Source organism: Elephantulus edwardii, unplaced genomic scaffold, assembly GCF_000299155.1.
Source record: "Elephantulus edwardii isolate Elephantulus edwardi_28Jun2011 unplaced genomic scaffold, EleEdw1.0 scaffold00024, whole genome shotgun sequence".
NCBI classification, from domain to species: Eukaryota; Metazoa; Chordata; class Mammalia; order Macroscelidea; family Macroscelididae; genus Elephantulus; species Elephantulus edwardii.
In genome coordinates, this window is record NW_006399774.1 from 24,920,583 (window position 1) to 24,941,808 (window position 21,226).

At 44.8% G+C, this 21,226-nt stretch overlaps 2 protein-coding genes across 3 annotated transcripts in view; one reads left to right on the top strand and one right to left on the bottom strand.

Annotated features, from left to right (window-relative positions):
* The first annotated feature begins 1,021 nt into the window (after positions 1 to 1,021).
* Positions 1,022 to 1,555, top strand: LOC102875062 (chromosome unknown open reading frame, human C6orf120). Its single transcript, XM_006882789.1, has one exon. The coding sequence runs from the start codon at positions 1,022 to 1,024 to the stop codon at positions 1,553 to 1,555; it is 534 nt and encodes a 177-aa protein (XP_006882851.1).
* Positions 1,556 to 2,209: 654 nt separating this feature from the next.
* PHF10 (PHD finger protein 10) overlaps positions 2,210 to 21,226 on the bottom strand; it is a 42,457-nt gene continuing 23,440 nt past the window's right edge. The window contains exons 2-11 of one of the 2 annotated variants that reach the window (XM_006882791.1): positions 14,973 to 15,103; positions 14,122 to 14,199; positions 13,207 to 13,340; positions 12,972 to 13,121; positions 11,929 to 12,038; positions 9,440 to 9,593; positions 8,540 to 8,695; positions 4,306 to 4,414; positions 3,851 to 4,039; positions 2,210 to 2,391 (exon numbers count right to left, since the gene is read on the bottom strand). In XM_006882791.1, the coding sequence (XP_006882853.1) occupies positions 2,306 to 2,391; positions 3,851 to 4,039; positions 4,306 to 4,414; positions 8,540 to 8,695; positions 9,440 to 9,593; positions 11,929 to 12,038; positions 12,972 to 13,121; positions 13,207 to 13,340; positions 14,122 to 14,199; positions 14,973 to 15,033 (1,227 nt within the window). In that variant the 5' untranslated portion in view covers positions 15,034 to 15,103 and the 3' untranslated portion in view covers positions 2,210 to 2,305. Of the gene's footprint in view, positions 2,392 to 3,850; positions 4,040 to 4,305; positions 4,415 to 8,539; positions 8,696 to 9,439; positions 9,594 to 11,928; positions 12,039 to 12,971; positions 13,122 to 13,206; positions 13,341 to 14,121; positions 14,206 to 14,972; positions 15,104 to 21,226 lie in introns of both variants that reach the window. The other variant, XM_006882790.1, reaches the window with a different exon arrangement.

A 21,226-nucleotide genomic window follows, 5' to 3' on the forward strand; every position in this document is an offset into this window, starting at 1 on the left:
GATGAGATAAACTGACACAGTAACTGGGGCAATGCGGGTAGGAGTGTCAGTCAGTGAAACTGGCTCTGGACAGAGCGGACTTCAGAGCTGCAGTACACGGTCACTCAGGACAGGGCAGGCTTCAGAGTTGCTGTATTTAGGGTCACTCAGGACAGGGCAGGATTCTGAGCTGCGGTATACAGGGGCGAAAGATGTAGCGCATGATGGCGAGAAAGGTGAGTGCCTACTGCCCCATCTTTGCAGGAAAACAGTCCTGGGAGAGCAGTGGAATAGCTGACTCCTTGCAGACAGTTCCAGCGATCTGCGGAGAGTCTGCGCGGGAAGGCTGAGCTCCCGACTGGCTGAGTGCCCCGGACACTGCCCTGACCCTTGTCTCCTGGACTCTAAGCCCAGACCCCGATCCCTAAGCTCTGAGTCCCAACCACAACCACCCCGGAACCCGCCGTAGACCCGGGGCCCAACCCGGGATGAAACCTCACCGGGAACGCAGAACGACGACCCACAGAGCAGGGCTGGACCAAACAAGGACCTACATCTGCGTCCCAGGCCGCCCCACCCGCAGCGACCCCGCCCCACCGCATCTCCATAGTTACGACCCGCCCCCCGGCGCTCCGCCCACCGCACTTCGATATTCTTGCGAGAGTGGAGGCCAGCCTGCCCTCATTCCCGCGAGACTTGGCGGACGCCCACTTCCGCTGCCCCGCCTCCGGATGTTCCGTCCGCCGCGGCCCAGGGCTGGCGGGGACTGACGGTGAGTCGCGGGTTCGCCTGTTCCGCACCCTGGACCGCGAGGCCGGGGGCGGGAGCCCGCTTCTCCGCACGCCCCTCCCGCTTTCTGTCCCCCTCGCGGAACCCTCCGCTCCTCCCTCCCTGCCCCTCCTGCCAGGCTGCGTCCCCGCTTCCCTCCGCCGCCTCTCGCTGACCCCGCTTCCGCCTCCCCGCCCACTGAGCTCCACCCCACTTCCGCCCGTCCCCCCGCAGGCCTCCCGCCGCCCCGGAAGCGGCCCAGTGAGGCGCCGGCATGGCGGCGCGCTGGGGGCCGGCGCTGCTGCTGCTGCTGCTGCTGTCCGCGCACGCGGCGTCCACGCGGCCCGAGGACGACGACGTCCCCGCCGAGTGGCAGCTGCTGCACGAGGTGCAGGGCCAGGTGGGCGCGGGCAACTACAGCTACCTGCGCCTGAGCCAGGCGGGCCGCGTGGTGCTGCGCATGCACAGCCTGCGCGGCGACGCCGACCTCTACGTGTCGGACAGCACGCTGCAGCCCAGCTTCGACGACTACGCGCTGCAGTCGGCCACCTGCGGCCCCGACGCCGTGGCCGTGCCCGCGCACTTCCGGCGGCCCGTGGGCATCGGCGTGTACGGGCACCCGTCCCACCGCGAGAGCGAGTTTGTCATGAGGGTGTACCTCGACCCCGCGGGGCCGGACCTGCCGGGACAGGGCGCGCACGCACCGGACGGCGGGGGCCGGGCCGAGGAGCCCGCGGCCGAGGAGGAGTCCGTGCTCTGGACCGTGCTCATCAGCGTCCTCAAGCTGGTTCTGGAGATCCTGTTCTGAGGCCGCACTGTCCGGCCAGGGGTGCTGGCCGGCCAGGGGGTGCTGTCCGGGGGTGCTGTCCAGCACGCGCTGTCCAGCGGGGGATGCTGGCCGGCACGCGCTGTCCGGCCGGGAGGTGCTGCCCGCAGACGCGGCACACGCAGCACCGTTTCCCGCTGGAGATGAAAGGAGCCTGTGATGAGTTCCGCGCAGTGAAAGCTGAAAGGTCATCGGCCATGCCGCCCCCGCGACCACTGCTTTCCAGTTCACGCACTGGACGGCGGCCCCATCTCAGACCGACGGCGAGGGTGTCAAGGCTGCCAGGGCCTGCCGGGAAAGCTGCCTGTCAAACCAGCTGTAACTGCATCTTTGCTACCTATCAATTAAAATCCTTGATCATTAAATAACATTGTGCTGTTAGCGGTGAAAGACCAGAAACCAGTATAAACAGCAGTGTCAGGTACCTTTTCTTAGAAGGAACTGCAGACAAACAGGAATAGTTACTATGCTTAAAATTAAGTTGCTGCCTATTTCCACTGGGTTTCAGAGTTGGCCCAAATTCTAAAAGAATAGAAGACCAGCTGTTTATTGACCTAGAATTAGTATCAAGAGTAAGAATAGCTTTAACAGAAGTTAAATCAACTTGTAGATTTTAGGGCACAGACTTAATTTCAAAAAAGAAAGGTTTTATTGGCATAAAAATCAGTGTAAATAAGTTGGCACCAAATAGTTTGCATAAATGGATTTTACAGTACTGGAGTCAAACCCATTTTATCCCTCTTTGCTGTTTTTCCCCCTTCTGCCCACTTTCCGGGGCGTTGGGGGAGCACGCTGACAACAGTCACAAATCCAGCGACCTAGGAGAAAAATTATTAGTGAAAGTTTACAGGACTGAATTTTAAATCCATTTTATGCTCTTACGCATTGTCACTAGTGACACTAGACAGGAGGAAGGTAGGGCACTAATGGATTCCTTAAGTTAGGAAAATACAATCCTCAAAGTAATTCAAGTCATGCAGTACTGGAGAAAAGGGTGCAGGAGCAGTGCTATTCCTTGGTTTATGTGGAGCCTGACAGACTGTCCAACAAATGTTCACAACTCTTCCCTGTCAGGTCGTGCTTTCCGTGGGTGGTTTTTAAAATCTGACTAATCCATACACTACAGAGAGAGCTCTGGAGGCCAAGTGTTAGTGAGCTGTGCTGCCATCCTAAACGAGATCCACCCAGCTGCGCTGCAGGACGAAACGAGCAATTGCCTCCCCAACAGTTTATTGCCTCTTAAAAACCTACTGGAGGCTCTGCAATGGGTGGATTCTGACTTAAAAATATATGCTACAGTGTTTCTGTGGGCAACCCAGTGATCTGATTCTCAGAGGTAATGTTTCCAACTAACTCAAAAAAACGTTTCTAAAGATGATAAACGGAAACTGTAGTAGACAACTAGTGGGGGAAAAGAGATTCAACTTGGGACGAATAACTGAAACAGAGTGGTCCAGAAGGACCCATTGAAAGTCAGCAACTACCTATATATATATTCCTTTCTGAAATTGAAACACTTAGCATGTATAGAAAGCTTAGTAATACTAATTGTTCTAATATAATATTAAAGTCCTAGTAATGATGAATTTGGATCCTTTTCTGCCTTTTTCTCTCGCTGCTCACTCGCAGCTTTGTGTCAAACAGCAGGTCCTGGTGTAAACGGAGACCCTTTAAATCGAGTACTTAATCAGTGATTTTAGTAATCTGTAACACTCATTACTATATACTTGCTAGGACTCATGGAAGAATGTTGGATACTCATTCAAGTGACTTAGCTTCCCAAGTATTCTCAAGACACTTTGATGCCTGGAAAGTGTTAGCCATGCAAATCATTTCTAAAATGACATCAGTACTCATTCGTGTAATGTTTCAGTACAACTCTTGAGATTTTCCCCTTGATTTATTTCTAACTTGCAATTGTCTTGCTGCCTCTACTTGCAGCGTCTGGATTTACAAGGATTAACACATCAGTCAGCTTTCTAAGATAACGTATAAAGTTTTGAAATGAAAGCTCTATGTTCTGGTACTTAAGAGGGAAAAGGGTCTCAATATTCTACATTGAACTATTAAAACTTTTAGATTAAGCATTCTAATTATTTTAAGTTAGACTGTCTAGAAGTTAGAAACATGTGACTATGATGTATCACAGCTTTGGTCACTTATTTCCAGTAGTAGGGTCCAAATTTCTTTTTTCATTATAGTTAATCTTTTCTAAGAAACAGGGCTGGGTGGGTCCCATTACTAATAACAATGTTGTTTGTTTTTTAAAATCTTTACCTGATGGAATAGCACCGAGACCCACACAGAAGGTATGGTAACCTCTGTCACACACATCACAGAACATCATTTCTTCTTCATGGTGGGGTTGTCCACATATAATGCATGTTTTACATTCCATACACTGCCATGGGTAGGTCTTAATTATAGAAACAAGCTCCATAGTCATATCCAGGCAAGAAGGATGGCCTAAATCAAAACCAATATTAGTAGCATTCCACACAAGAATTTTTAACTTAATATGGCAAAATAAAATAATAGTTGAAGTTTCCAAAAAAAAATGGGTTTAACAACTGGTCAAAGAGAAATGAGTAAACAATGAAGGCTAAAATACTACTTGTCTATCCTTTCAAGTTACCCTAAGTAAAGGAGGATTCTCTAGATGACCAACAACGTTGCTAGTTTCAGAGGCAGTAAGGGTGGTTAAAGCGTTGAGAAGATTAGTAGGTACTCACCACTGTTGTCACACTGGGAGCAGTGTATAAGTGATTCAGCCTTTCCTTTCTTGTTGGACTCCTTACCCTTCAGACAAATTCCACATATAGCATTTGGAATGACCTTTGGCTGGAAGGGTAGAAGAGGGCTATAAATTCATGCTACAAGAACTTGGGATGGATTCAAAAGGAATGATTACTGTTTGGCCATATTTTTACTTCTGGTAAGTTGCTAATGAGGACCTTTTTGACCTGAAGGTGGCTCTTCACATAAAGACAGTCTACTAAGTAAGCCTTACATCTGAAAGAACTAGGTCAACATCAAGCTCTCCTGTTAGAATCAGTGTAGTATCCTACACTACTCCTCGTACTGTAAGCTCTCTGCAGCAAGCAGGAGGGAAAGAAGCAATGTCTATTTTCACTATTAAGTGGGGAAAAGGTCCCAAGTGGCTACTACACAAAAGATAGTTTGATTATAGGAAAGAAAACATGGTAAATAGCTTACACATTGATTTTATTTTAAAACTTATTTTCCACAGTTGTTAAGCTAGACCTATAAAATCTATATTACAAAGTCAGTGTTTTAACATTTTTAATCAGAAGATGTTTCATAGATATGCTGCCATGTGTACATTTATTGAAAATTGAGTTGTACAGTTACCCCCTTGACACATCTAACAAAAGAGCTCAAGGAGAAAACATTTGACTATGAGATGGAAAAGTTAAGTCTATTAAGAAACAAAGACACCCTTGAAAACAGTAATGCTCTTTAAGACTGAAAACAGAACACACAACTCATCTATGTGGGCCCTTGGTCAAACCTGGCAAAGGATGGAAAGCTCAGGTAACAACCTCATGAAGGGAGCCCAGGATCAGAAGACACCTCATTCTAGAACTATGCATACAACAGTTGGGGAGCAAGCCTGGGCCCAGAATGGTAGGCATTGGGGGGAACATGTATATGCAAAGAAAAATGGGTGGTTTTTTTTTAAAAAAAATTGCTTTATTATAACCCATCCAAATGCATCTTCCATTTCCCTTTGCTGTGTCACAAAACCAAAGAGAAACCTAAACATAACTACCTTTTTTTGTATCAGTCCAGCTTTGAAAGTTCTCAACTGCCACCTTCATACCCTGCTAGGCCTTAAACAATTTGTTCTTGTTCATTCTTTAACTTTGTTTTTTTTAATTATCTCTTTGCAAAAGATGACAGAGGCATTCAAAAATAATTTTTGGCTTATTTATTTAAAAGATGTCAACCTTATACATAAATATAATAAAAACAACTAAACAATCACAAATGTTTCTACAAATAAATATCATGGACGTGAAAGCATACATGGAACACGTTCGGTTCACTGTCTTAGGTCTCCAACGTGTGCATCTACACCCTGCTCCCGACAGTGGTTCATGTCACATGTGCCCACCTCAGCCTTGCCTGGGCTGCCCTCATTCCCACTACATCTGTGCATATGGTATTTGTCTTTTCCTACACCTAAGTGAAAAAGAACTAGGAAGTGCACTTCCGTGATCCAGATTCTGTGCTGTTCTGATCAAGACTGACTGCTGCAGACACAGCAGAAGGCCAGTTCTCCACCCACCAAAAGTAACAAATGGCTTCTGTCACAGTACCCATGCTAAATACAGGTGATGTGTTCTTCACACTGGTAGCTGAAGTTACAAACTTTAAAACCTTCCATTGGAGTCAGAGGTAACCACACAATATTAAATTCTAAAGAAAGCCTTATAGGACATCCTTTACAAAAGTAGAAAAGAACAGACAGAGGGCTAGTCATTCACATTCTAGAGCAATTCAAGTTCTACAATCATTAAAATAGACATTAAATACCTAGGATAAAGTGGATACCAGGAATTCTACGTTTACGTCTAACCTTAAAATGATTATGTTTTATTATACCACTTCAAAATTCTTCTTACCAAATGTCTTCATCTTGATGAAAAGAAGAAGAGAAAGGGTAGAAAGGGCGAGGGACAGGGCACACAGGCAGCTTGCCCCGGGGATGCTGCAGCTCTCTGCAAGCAGACAGTACAGCCACCCTCCCTACTCTGGTGTCCATAATGCTGGAGAGGAGGGCTCAAGACCACCAGTATCAGCCTCTTGGGGCCTTGGAGAGTTGAGGAAAGGAGGGATGGATGGAGGAACGGACGGACAGACAGAGGTTCCATAAAGAGGAACAGAGCATAGCCCTGCACGGTCACCTGAAACTGCTCAGTTAACTGGTAACTGCAACAGCATTTCCTTTATGGACAAGATCACCACCTGCATCTGAGCAGTTCTCAGAACTGCATCAGAAGGTCCACAGAAGTGCCTCTCCACACACTCCTCTATCTTCCTGTCTGAAAGACATTTATGGTGGCACTAATCTAGACAGATTTTCATTTGATGTAGCCTGAATTCTAACAATTACATTTTCATTCCAGGTTAATATAACCTAAATAACAACGTGCTGCAAATATGAGGAAGCACTAGTGAAATCTTAGGAAGCAAAACATGAAACACATTATCCTCTTTCTTAACTCCCCCCCCTTTTAAAAAAATTCCCCTCTTTTAAAGCATAAATATATATAATGAGACCTTCAGCTTGAAGTACCCTAATATTTAGGCACATCTTGGCTTATTAATACTTTTCAAAGGGAGGTTCACATTTAATAAACCTGTTAAATTAACTTAATTATGTCTAGAGACTGGTTTCCAATCTTTGAAATACCGGAAACATTTCTGGGTGCTGAGAATGTTCACAAAGACTTTAGAACGTGTTTTGCATATTAAAAGAGTCCCTTGGGTAGATTAATCTATGTTCTCTTGATAGTGAATCAATGTAGTGTTGAACAGTTCTTGTCTGTCGGCCTGTAATAACATTCCTTTCTCTATCCTTGTTTGCTTATTTGAACACATGATTAGCCCAGGCATATCGTGTGGAGAAAGATCTATGCAACTAATACTGGAAGAACTTGGGATCCCAGCCTCTGTTAGGGCACAGCATACAGTCAACTATGTAGTCAAGGTTCTGAAATGTAATCTTTGGAGTTCTGCTTTAAGTTGTTAAGCATGAATTTCAATCAACAGACTGAGAAGCCATATACGTGGAAACAAGTACAGCTGTCCACTTCCGGACCCCACATTCATCAGCCACTCTTGGAAGGCGGGCCTTGCTGAATGAAGCTTAAAATATTTGTGAAAGGCTGAAGGAATGTGTCGTTAAAATGTCTGACAGCTATGGGCACACTGGCAGTGAGACTGCTTTTCTCAAGGTGACATGAGCTTCTGGAAGCCCAGGCACGTGTTCCTGTGGGTCACTTTGCACAGACACAAACTGATGTTAACTGCTTCACCAGTAACCTTCTGACCACTGTGCTAATCATGTTCCCCCAGGATGCCTCCATCGCAAGAGGAACAAATCTACTATCTCAGAACCAAAGGATCTGCATTTCATTACTGTCCTCCAAAAGAGAAGCTCGAGCTAATTCCAAATCCTTTTCCCATATTCTTAAATCCTGACACACAAATAAGCTTGCTGGCCTCACAGTCACCCTCTGAAGGGCAGGGAGCAGGCAAAGGGATGGAATATAAAATAAAACAATTATAACAGTTACTGATAACCTACTTTCTAACTCTGGGAATAACCAGATCAGAAAGCTACCAAGTGCGCCTAAGCCACCTATGTCACCTAGTAATGCTGCAATCTTTGTCACTGAATTTCAAGAACTATTTGTCAAATTTATGCTAAAATAAAAGCAATGTAAAAAAATAGGCTTCACCATTTCCTATTCCCAGAATTAGCAGAATTGGATGGATGGACGGATCAAGGAATCCTCCAGTAAAACCCAGATATTTTTCAATGAAAGGCACTACCAAAACGCACCTCTGTCTACCAGTGATCCTCCCAGCGCAGTACAGCACGTTTGTGGTTAAACTGGGAAGTGTATTTAAAGTGCCAGGTAATTACAGTTTTCAAGAGGTATAAAGTTCTGCCTATGCATTAATTTTGAAAACCTATGTTTCCCTGGTTACTATTTATGAGGGGTAAAGGCTCTTTCGTAAATTATGAATATATAGAACACAGATGCTACACCACAGCCATGAGTGACAGAGAAGCCACCGAGGGAAGCAGAGAAGAGCTGGCGACAGAGCTGACAGAGCAGCAGGCTGCGGGGAGCCGCTGAAACGCAAAGAGAAAGCCCTCGGGGAGAAGCTGTCAGGGAGGAGGCCCAGTCAGGGGCTTTTTTCTTCTACCTTGTACCCGGGCACTGATTTGGACAGTATAGAACGTTTGGAACCATCTTTCCTTGGCGTAGCAGCTTTATCTTTAGACTTGGGTCTTCCCTGTGGGGAGTCCTCGGGGCCATTGGGAGAGCCCTCGCCGTCAGATGCATCCCCGGAGGAGCTGTCCTGGAATGAGGAGAGAGTGCCAGCTTGCGATGAGATGGGAAGACTTCCCACTGTACCAGTTACAAGAAGTCAAGTCATCACACTTAATACAAGGAAACATTCTCCTTAGGATGCCTGGCATCAATTACGGAGCAACAGGAACCAGGGTCAGGGTACCCTCACCCCCCCAAATCCGGGACCGACAACACGTAGAGAAAGTGGTAAGAAGAGCCTCATCCCCTCCCTTGCAGACTCAGCCAAGGCCCTCCAGGCATTCCCATCAATGGCAGCAGTGGAAGCTGTTAAGTAGGAAGGCTGCTATTGTTTGGAGCTGTGCGGGTCCACACTAACTCACACCTGACCCTCCTGGGGGTATCTCAGCTTCTTATTTAGAAGCTAAAAATTACACAGGAAGAGACTACCTGCCTTTCTCCAGCACAGTGGCTGGTGGATTCCAACTGCCTGCCTTTGGGTTGCTGGCACAACTTCTTAGCACTGGGCCACCAGAACTCCCTTTCTTGAGAAAAACCAGATTTTCCCAGAGAAGCTTTCCTGGCACTGTGATTAAAGCGCTGGTGGTGTGCACCCCAGGAGAAGAGGCAGACTGCTTTCAAAGACTGACAGCTTTGAAAGTCCTATCAGGGTAGTTCTTTCTCCATCCCCGGGGTCTCTCAATCAGGAGACTAAGCTCAGTGGGTTTGGATGTTTTTCCAGAATTAGATGGTGGTACTATCCCATTTGCCATCCCAGAGACAGGATTCTCACCGAAGCGCCTCTGCTCCGGTACTTCTCATCACCACGCCTATCCTCAACATCATCTGAGTCACCATCACTCTCCAGAGCAGGGAGCTCAGGGTCCAGAGGCGGCTCGTACAGTGCAGTATTCAACGGCAAATACCGCAGCTCATCGGGTGAGTACCTGCAGAGGCAAAGAACCAGAGGAGTATCGGTAATGTCTGAGAATATGGTTAAGTACCGACAGTGCCTGAGAATCAAAGGAGTGCTGGAAGTGCCTGAGAATCAGGGGAGCACCTGCATTGTCTGAGAATATGGTAAATTATCTACAGTGCCTGAGAATCAGAGGAGTGCCGGCAATGTCTGCCTGAGAATCAGTGTCTGCAACATTTGAGAATACAGTAAATACCTACAGTGCCTGAGAAGCAGGGGAGTACCTACATTCCCCAAGAAAAAGGGAAGCACCTAAAACATCCAAGAATACAGTAAGTACCTACAGTGTCTGAGAAATCAGAGAAGTGCCTGAGAATCGGCAGCACCTGCAACGTCTGAGACTAGGATGAGGGCCTGAGAATCTGTAGAGTACCTCAGTGTCTGAAAATCAGGGGAGCACATGCCGTAGTTAGAAACAAGGGAGGACTTGGAGTGCCTGAGAATCTTCCTCTGCTTCTTTCATGTGCCATGGAGCAAAAGTGACTAGCTGACCTGAGCCAGGAAGACAGCCTAAGCCTTCTCTACAAACCTCAAAAACTTCTATAAAGATCATTCAAGATAGTTTTCATTTTGGTGCTTAAAGGGAAATTAATTAAAATACAACAAACCAACCTCTTCCTTAGCCAGGAAAGGTAAAACATAGGTTAGACTTTCTAAAAAAATAAGCCCCCGATAGCACCACTCCCAAGGACACCTCAACGTAGGCATGAGTCTGGTAACGGGCAGTGCCCAGTGGATATGCATGCAGCCCTCAGCCTCGCCCCACCGGCTGTGCGTGAGGCCTCAGCCCTGGCCGCTCCTGAGAGCACTGCCTCAGACAGCAGTATGAGGACGGGCTGAGTCACCGGCGCAAACACGCTGCCACAGACACCGCCTCGGTCATGCAGCCACTTCGACTGCTCCAACACCAGACTCACTGTCCCTCCCACTGGTCAGGATGGAGATGGGCAGCAGCTGGCTAGCTAGAAAGACTCCTGTGCCCTGGCTGAGTAACCCCTGGAGCCTGCTCAGCCCCTCCCTGCGGCACTGCTCCAGCGAGCAGCAGGGCAGTACACTGGCACAACTCTTCCAATAGCTGCTGACCTTAAAGGATAAGTGAATACTTGCTGACTCTTGGCTAAAATTTTATTCTCACCACTGGGCCAATTGGCAGCATTATGATAGATGGTGAAGAGACTGAGATTGCTAACAGTTTTAGTTTGCCTGAATCCACAATCAACACTCTTGGTACTAGCAGCCAGGAAATCAAAAGACAAACTGCACTGGGCAAGTCTGCTGTCAGAGACCTGTCCAGAGTACTGAAGAGCAACGACGTTACTCTGGAGACTAAGGTGCACCTGATCCAGGCCATGGTCTTTGCAATTATGTGCTATGCATCAGAAAACTGGACAATGACTAGGGATGAAAGAAGAATTGATGCCTTTGAGCTGTGGTGCTGGAGAAAAGTATTTAATATACCATGGACTAAGAGAACAAACAGGTTCATCCAGGAGAGGGTGAAACCAGGCTGTTCCTTGGAGGCAAGGATTCTGAAGCTTTGTCTGACATACTTTGGACAGGCTACAAGGAGGGACCAGTCTTTGGAGAGGGACATTATGCTTGGGAAGGTGGAGGGACAGTGCAGAAGGAGAAGACCTTCGATGAGATGGATTGCCTCAGTGACTGGGGAAGGTGTGTCAGAAACAATAAGGTTGGCCCAGGATAGAGCAGGGTTAAGGCGGTTATACATAGGATTGCAGGCTACTGTTAATGGCACATTAAAACAACAATAGGAACTATTCCATGTTTTCAAGTCTGTTGTCTAAAGTTCAAGTTTAAAGGTGAAGAAGAAGCCAAGTCTTTGAACAAAAACGCACCTGCTCGCCCTCTTTGGGAAACAGCACTCTTGGGCAAGCTAGTGAAGTGGTTCAGCTACGAGGGCCTGGCCTACTTCCAGGCCCTGCAGTCCCTCACTGCACTCACACATGGATCAGAAGCAGGAAGAAGCAAGAATACAGACTGGGCAGTAGATAGGTGCTGCCAGGTCAGCTAGGGTCACTTTGTGCCAACTGGGAGCCAGTGGCACACTGCTCAGGGGCAGACGGGGATTCACCCAGGAACTTCTGGGAATACTTCCAAACACCTTCTCCTCATCACAGACAACAGAGAGGCATCCTACAGAGTACGAGAGGATGGCGGAGAGTACTTCTGAGCAGAAAGTGTGAAGGCACTGGGGTCCGCCCTCCACCCGCCCCACCTGGTCAGCGCCCCCCCACCCCGCCCCACCCCTGGCCACCGTGAACATAAGGACCATGCCTGCCCAGTACCTTTTGTAATACTCCTGGAACTGTCCTGGGATAAGAGCCACAGGATAGGAGCTGACCTTGGTCCGCTCTGTGGGCAACACTCTGTATTTCCCTTGAGGCACCTGGATGACCTATGTTACCATGGAAACACAGACATTTCCACATCAGGACCTGAGGGCCTAGATAAGACGGTTCCTCTGCTGTACCCCACAGCCCCCTAAAAGCTAAACACCTAAGACAGTGGGAACTGAGGCCTCAGGGAGGGAACTCCTACAACACCCTCAGCTGTCCTGCCTGCCCCAACCATCAAATATATGTAGCTCTTTCTCCTGTCTCACCAGTGTAGGTCACCTCAAGAAACCACTGAATCTGGTCATACTTAATGGCCCTGGGACCTGGGTAACCTGTACAATTGTCTGTAGTGCAATTCCTGAGATGGGAGTAAGGACAGCCTCAGACACAGCGATAGGGAGAACTAATCAAATCAACATAGAGATCTGTTAGAGAAGCTCCAAGGCAGAACAAGGACAAGGCGTCCACCATAAAGAGACAGCTCCCTGGAGAAAAAGGAGTGCTAAGCACTCCTGTCCTGGAGAGGGTGAAACCAGGATGCTCCCTGGAGGCAAGGATTTTGAAGCTCGGTCTCACACTCTTTGGGCATGGTGTCAGGAAGGATTAGTCCTTGCAGAAGGACATCATGCTTGGAAAGAGAGACCCTGGGTGAGATGGACTACATACAGTGACAACAGGGTCATGTCTGTCAGAGGCAGTAAAGCTGGCTCTGGATAGAGTAAGGTTCAGAACTGTTGCTCATAAGGTCGCTATGCAGCATAGTCCACTCCATAGCACATAACAAAAAATCAATAAAGCACACTGTGGAACAGGCCATGCTAGGTCGTGGGAGGAGAGGTATCAAGAGGCCGCAGGAAGGACAGGCCCCCACTGGCAGTCCCCAGGGCACAACCAATCAAATCTATTCCACTTGTATCTCCAAGCAGCCCTCATTCCCCAGGGAGCCCAGGGGACCAGCGAGGCTGAGGGGCTAGTGAACCACAGCATCCTACGTGTGTCTGCAAGTCAAAGTAGGCTCTTCTCTCCTCCATGCGCTCCCGGTTGAGGTTACTGTTGAACTCTGCAGCCTTTCTGGCAGCCTTCTTGATGTACTCAGGCACTTTGCTGGCTTCGACCTTCTGGGTATTTTGCTGCTGCATTTGCTGGAATAAAAATATTTCAGTTGGGGGCCACTAAAGACACTACAAACTGTCCCGTTGGTCAGGTGCAGGCCCCCTGGGTACCCACAGAGTACTCCTTGTAGTGGTCTGTGATCCGCTGGCGCTCCTTCTCCTGCAGGATGACAGAGTACTCTGCATGCTTGGCTGGATACTCTTTTATCATTAAGTCAATCACCTCATCACTGCGCAAGGCTGTCAGACCTGCCTCAAAACAAAAACCAAGGTCAAAATGCCGTTTTAATTTTTTTTTTTTTCAATTTTTTCAAAATGCCATTTTTCAAAATACATTGCTGCGTCTTCAAACTATGTTTCAATAAGGGCAAATAATACACTTGAAAATAACAAAAACTAGTATTCATATAAAGTGGAATAATTAAAAAGAAACACATTACCCATGTTGCTGAGGCAAACCAAGTTTTCACCCATGTGTGTATGTGTCCTATTAGATACTCTGGATTATAAATAACTCTGGATTTAAATATTTCTTTATTAAAAACAACTGCTAAATAAATGATGGTTTACACTAACCTCTCACAATTATTATAGGGCAGTAAACAATTAATGTTCCTATGTATTACAACTCCAAGTTTTCAAGTTACATTCACAAAAAACATCACTGCACACATAAATCACATATGCAATTTCTAAAACTCAAAGTATCAAATTTTGTCATGTGCTCAACTCGTCAAGTTAAGAGATCTAAAAAGGCAGGGCAGCAGTCAATTCCTCACGATCACACTGCAGTAACGTGCGGACCTCAGGGGCAGAGCACAGACATAAGGAGAACTGAAGACGAGCAAAACTATACTGTCACAGACCATAGGTTAAATTCTTTTATTTCAATAATAACTAAAACTGAAGTGAACCACATCTACGTAGCTCCACCTAGGACGTCAATTTTGAAGCCTATTTTAGGGAAGGAGATGCACTGTCATCCCATCAGTGTTAAATTCAGACAAGTTATGCTGAAAGCTTTTATTACCCAGGGTGCACTGCGTCTCCGTGATGACATTTAACTCTCTCAGGTAGAGTTTCTCCTTGTGAGACAAGTCTCGTCGCTCTAAATCTCCAAGGAAAAGACACAAGGCTATTCAAAAATGTGGAAGGTTATACATTTGTAAACATTTTTATGTTTAAAGGTAAAAACCACTTTTAAAAAGTTAAAATACTGATGGGTTCTTAAAAATACTACACTTTATATACTCTTAAGTTCTACTAAAGGGACTAAAAAACTCCTTATTTTATTGACAAATAAAAGCAAAATGAAACTGAAAATAGAATAATCCAAAGCAAGAAGGCAGAAATCAATGACTCTATTAGTTTATCAAGCTTTAGCCTTTCACAGACTTAGATACACGTGATATAGCCAATATCATTCCCAAAAAGACATGCACAGCGGTTAAGAATGGCTACAAAATTATTTTCTGTAGGAAAATCACCTTCCTCATTTTGATTTTAAATCATGTATAAGACTTAAGAACAAACTACAGTGGAGAAAGATGTTAGAGGAAAGTAGTAAGTGAAACACTGCCAGCACATGAGTATAAAGTATACTATATGTAATTCATACTCAAGTAATCAGCAGACAACCTAGCATTAGAAAAAAAGAAGAAAAATAAAACTATCACCGCAAAGTATGTCAAGCTTGCAACAACCAAAACTATGTAAGGCAGAAATCACACAAAACAAATGCAAAATAGTGACCACTAACTGAAAAGTAATAGAAAGGTGGCAATACAGCACCCCATCGAAGGATTCACGGCAGTCCCAGTGAATTCAGTTTATCAGTCCTCATTGTATAAGACACCTTCTCCATAAACGAGCATGAAGTACCTGGGTATTTTCGTTTGAAGGAAGTCACACCCAAGTACTCGCTGACTTGTTCTTGCAGCATATAGTACTCTCCTGTCTCGTCAGGCGGCCACTTGTACTCAATCAGATTCTCTGCTGGATAGTAGCTAAAACTGAGCACAGAAACACATGTTAGTCTTTAAAAAGGCTTTTATTAAATTTAAATGTTTCTTTTTGAGGAGATACTGAAAAACTATTTTAAGCATTTAACATCTTCATTTGTCTACTGTGACCTCATGAAGTAAAGTTCTGATTTGATGTGTATCACAAAATTTACAAAACAGGTTGAAGGAAAACAAACACTCATTTCTAATACTACCCCCAAAACTACAATTAAAACAGCATTTTCTATAAGACTCAAAGAACCAAGGATCACAACCATTAAGAAAAAGGCACTGTTTAGCTTAATAGACCCATGCAGTGCACAAAGAGGGTACAATATCAGTTCTAAATTCTTCTTTTGTGCTCCAAACCCATGGCCAGCACCAAGGCCACCCAAGGTGTGGTAATCTGCTATGCTGGTCAGTCAGCATGCAATCTGAAAAAGAAATCAAACTCTAAAAACCTACTCTTCAATAAACTGCACTACAGCCCATCATCATCGTCATCATCGTCATCCATTCTCACAAGCTGCTACTGCACATCAAGCACAGAAATGGATTTAGTCTGGATTAAAAAACTCCATCTAAGAGTTAACACTGTAACACTTTCAGAAGAAAAAAGAGGTGAAAAACGCAGACCCTTGGTTCTGGTTGTGTGTGTAAAATGTATCACTCAAGCAGGTGACCAACAAAAGAAACAGATAAACTAGACTAACAAATTTAAAAATTTTCGTGCTGCTAATGACACTATGTGAGAAAGTGCAAAGACAGCAGACACAATGTGAGGAAGTCCTTAGATATCACGTATTTGATAACTTACATTTGTTGTTGTTTGGTGCTGTGAGCCTAGTAAGGCTCATAGTCAACCTATGAGCAAGAGACCTGAACCCGGTACTGTCCTGTGCCATCCTCATCATGTCAGACACCTGAGCCCATCGCTGCAGTCACTGTGTCAATCCATCTGGTTAAGGCTCTTCCTCTCTTGTGCCATCCCTCCACCTTTCTAACCAGGATGGCATTTTCCAAGGAATAGCCTCTCCTACCAACATGCCAAAAGTATGTGAGAGGATATATTTTAAACGACACTTAACATACAGAAAACATTCAAAATTCTTATTCTCCTAATGGAAGAAGAAGCTGAAGCTGCACTGAAGGCATAAGCAATTGACATGTTTCCACCAAGAGAAGCAGCCCTGGATGTACTCAGCAGTCTGTGCCAGGAAATTTGGAAGACAGCTGTCTGGTTAAGTGGCTGGAAGAGATATCCATTTCTGTTCCCATTACCAAGAAAGGTGAACCAACAAAATGCGGAAATTTTCAAATATCATTCATTTCATATGTAAGGAAAATACTGCTGAAGATCATTCAAAAATGGCAAATAACAGTACACAGAGAACAGCCAGAAGTTCAAGCTGTACTTAGAAGAGGAGGCTGTGGCACCAGGGATATGCTGGCTGAAAGCAGCGATTACAAGAATGTCTATTTGTGCTTTATTGACCGTGCAAAGGCATTTGACTAGATGAATCCTAACAAATTATGGCTAAAAATGAGAAGAATGGGAATTCTAGAACACTTAATTGTGCTCATGTGAGACCTAGACCTAAATCAAGAGGCTTCTGTGCCGATAGAGCAAGGGAACATTGTTGTTGTTGTTGTTGTTGTTAGGGGCCATCGAGTACAACTCGTAGCAACCCCGTGAATCGCTGACCTGAACCCTTATCCTATTCTGTGCCATCCTCATCGTCTATGACACACTTGAACTCATTGCTGAAGTCACTTTGTCAATCCATCTCACTGGGGTTTTTCTCTCCTTTTCTGACCCTCCATCTTTTCAAGCATGGCATCCCTTTCTAAGGAATAGCCTCACCTAGCTACACTTTCAAAGTATGAAAGACAAAATTTTGCCATTTTTGTCTCCAAGGAGCACTCTGGCTGCACTTTTTCCAAGGCATATCTACTCTGGCAGTCCCTGGGATATTCAGTACTATTCTCCAGCACCACAACTCAAAGGCATCAATGTGCATCAGGGTTGAATCCTCTCTCCAAGCCTATTCAATCTGTATGCTGAGCAAAATATTCAACAAACTGGACTCTAAGAAGAAGAATGTGCCATCAGGATCAGAGGCAGACTCCTCAATAATTTACGTTATGCAGATGACACAATCTTGTTTGTAATAAAGAGAGGAGGACTTAAAACCCTTGCTGCTGAAGATCAAAGAATAGAGCCTTCAACACAGATTGTATCTCAATGTCAAGAAAACAAAAATTCTTACCACTGGACCCATAGGCAACATCATGATAGATGGAGACAAGATTCAAACTGTCAATGGCTCCATCTTCTCTGGATCCACAAAAACACCCTGGGTACCAGCAGTCAGGAAATCAGGAGTATACTGCACTAGGAAATGCTGCAGTCAGAGACCTCTCTCCACATTACTGAAAATGCTGTCAGTCTGAGGACTGCAGCGCACCTGATTCAGAGCACGGTCTTTTCAATTATTTGCTATATGTCTGAGAGCTGAACATCTTTTATTCAAAAGATGACAGAAAAAGAACTGATGCTTTTGAGTTGTAGTATTGAAGAAGAGAAATTAATATCCCATGGACTGTGAAAAAGAACAGATATGTCCCTTTTTTGTTTTTTTAATTGGTCTGCATACACTAATTTGTTTATACTGTTTAATTCATGTACATAGAGTGTGGGGTGGGGGTTGGTCCCCTCCCTCCACCCACTAAACTCTGCAATACTGTAAACAAATATGTCTTGGATAAGGTGCAACTGTAGTGTTCCTTGGAGGCACAGATGATAAAGCTTTGACTCTTAGAGTTTGTGCATGATGCAAGGAAAGGTTATTCCTTGGAAAGGACATCAAGCTTGGAAAGGTGGAGGGTCAGTCACAGAGAAGAAGGCTCTCAACCGGATGGACTGACACAGTGACTGCAGCAATGGGTCCAAGTGTGTCCGAGACTTTGAGAATGGCCAGGACAGGACAGATCTGCTGCTCATAGGGTACCTATGGGTCATATATAACCCAGAGGACAATGGTACCTAACAACTCTTATTGTCAACAATAAGAAAAACAGGCAAAGATGTAAATAAAGTTATCTCCAAAGAAGATTTACAAACAGCCAATAAGCACAGGAAAGAAATGCAACATCATTAGTCACTAGGGAATAGCAAATTAAGATTCCCCTTCTCTCAATAAGATGACCAAATACTACCAAGTGTTTAGGAGAAAGAAATCAGAATCCTCATACACTCACTGTGGTGAGACTCTAATACGATTCAGAGGTTCATCTGACCAAGGCAGGAGCTTAAGACAAAACAAACACTAAGATGCTCAAGACCTTGATTCTCATGCTGAAAACTGCCTTCTGATAAAGATGCAGTTAGGAAAACAGAGGAAGTCAGCGAATGAGAAAACAAACAGTAAAAATACCTTGGAGTCCAGTTACCATATTTCATATTTTACTCCTTAGGTAATGAGAAACTTCTCCATCAAAGCTATGAGAACCACAGGTCGGGAGGACACCCAGCCACAAGTTCCTCTCCCTTTACCTCTTGACTAAGGAAAGTCTTAAGTAGTTCATTCCAGTCATGACACTTTGCTGCTGGTCAGAGAAAATGTAACAATATGATACAACAATTTTACTTAGTTATATGTTGTTGTTATGTACCATCAAGTTACCTCCAACTCAGAGCAACATAGCTCTGAACTCTGTTCTATCCTGAGCTAATCTTACTGTCTCTGATACACCTACCACCATTACTGTGTCAATCCATCTCATCCAGGCTCTTCCTCTCCTGCTTTGTCCCTCCACTCTTCCAAGTATGATATTCTTCTCTAAGGACTGGTCCCTCCTGGCCACAAGCCCAAAGTATGTGAGACAAAGCTTCAAAATCCTAGCCTCCCAGGAGCAACCCGGTTTCACCCTCTCTAGGATAAATCTTTTTGTTTTCTTGGTGGTCCATGGTTATGCTCAATACTCTTCTCCAGCATCACTGCTCAAAGGCATCAATTCTGTCATCCATCCTCTCTGATGCATAGCAAGTAAAGACAATAGGTTTATCCAGGTCCCTGAACAGCAGCCTTACCCAGAGCAATTTGTCTTCTGATTTCTTGACTGCTGCTGCCTACAGTGCTGACTGGGAAGCCAAGGTAAAATTGTTAACAATCTCAAATCTCTTCTCCATCTAGCATGGTGCTGCCAATTGGCCCAGGGGTGAGAATCTTTGTCTTCTTGATAATGAGTTTCAATCCACACTGAAAAGACTGTCCTTGACCTTCTGCACCAAGTGCTTCAGGTCCTCCTCAGTTTCTGCAAGCAGTTATGTTATATATATGCATGATGTAAGTTGTTGATGAGTCTTCTCCCAATCCTCATGACACATTAATCCTCATAAAGCTTAGCCTCCTGAATGATCTGTTCTGCATACTGACTGAAAAGGTATGGAACAGGATACATCCCTGGAGTACACTGTTCCCAATTTTGAACCATGCAATGTTTCCTTGCTCTATTCTAACGACTGCTTCCTGGTCCAAAAATAGTTTTCGCATGAGCACAATCAAGTGTTCTGGGATTCCTATTCTTCTCAAAGTTAACCACAATTTGTTGTGATTCAAACAGGCAAAGGCCTTTACATAGTTAATGAAACACAGATAGATATTCCTCAAGTACTCTTTGCTTTCAGCCAAGATCCATCAGACATTGACAATAATGTCTCTAGTGCCAGCATCTCTTCTAAAATCAGGCCTATATCTAGTAGTCCTCTCTTGAGTAGTTTTTGGATAATCTTCAGCAGGATTCTGCTTGCATGTGGTATCAGTGATATTGTTCAATAATTTCCACACTGTCCGGTCACCCTTTTCCGGAATGGGAAAAAATACGTACCTCTTCCAGTCATTTGACCAGGTGGTTGTCCTCCAGATTTCTTGGCACAACTTGTTGAGCACATCTAGGGCAACATCTGTCTGTTGAAACATGTCAATTGGTATGCCATCAACACCTGAGGCCTTGTTCTTTGCCAACTCCTTCAGAGCAGCTTGAACTTCTTCCTTTGTCACTACTGCCTCTTGATCATATGCTATTTAATGAAATTCTTCTGTGCCAGCTAATTAATTCTTTTTGGTACAATGATTCTGTATGCTCCTTCCATCTTTTTTCAATATTTCCTGAATCATTCAATATCGTTCCCATAGTGTCCACAGTATTGCAACTCTCAGCTTGAATCTGTTCTTCAGTTTCTTCAGCTTAAGTAATGTTTAACAAGTTTATCCCTTTTGATTTTTCAACTCCAGCTCACTGCTCATTACATTTCATTATAATACTTTGCTTTATGTCTCCGAGCTGCCCTTTGATTGAAACCTTCTGTTCAGCTCCTTAACTTCCTGATTTCTTCTTTTTGCTTTGGATTCTCAGTGCTCTAGTGCACTGCTCCGAGCCTACTGACATCCAACATATATTAAAAAAATCTGTTTCAAAACGTATATAGCAGCATCATTCATAACACCCCAAACAAGAAAGTCCCAATGTCTATGAAGGAATAACAAAGAAGGATGGCTTTGGTGTTAGTCCAAAAGTTGGTTTTTAGCCACTACAGTTAGCCCCCTCTGGTCTCTAGGTACCTTAACTGCAAGATATGGCCTTGCAAATCAGCATGGTATTACAAATCACTAATAGCTGTGGGACCAGGATATGGGAAGAGTGTTTCCCACGCTGGATGGCAAGATTTGAGGCACACAAGACTTGTAGGGACAAGACTTGAGGAAGACTGGAGCAAGACCCTGGTGGGAGAGAGATCTTGGTGACAGTGGTAAAGACTGTGGCACTGCTGTGGAGAAACTGTGGCAAGGTGTAAGCAAAAGAGTTCTGAGATAAAGGTAACAATTAAGAGTTTTTGCTGTTCTTGCTGGATGCTTGAAGGAGAAGCTGACTTATAATCACTCTGAGGTAAACCTTACTGGATGATTCGGACTTGGCTGCTAAACTGACACCAGAGGCTGGACTAAGTGAAGGGCTGTGCCTTAGAACTTGGGCTAAAGCCTGGATTTGTTTTGGGTAATAGGTTATACACATGGATTTCACCTGATGGTATGCATAGTAATCACATCGATTACATCTGCGGAAAAAACC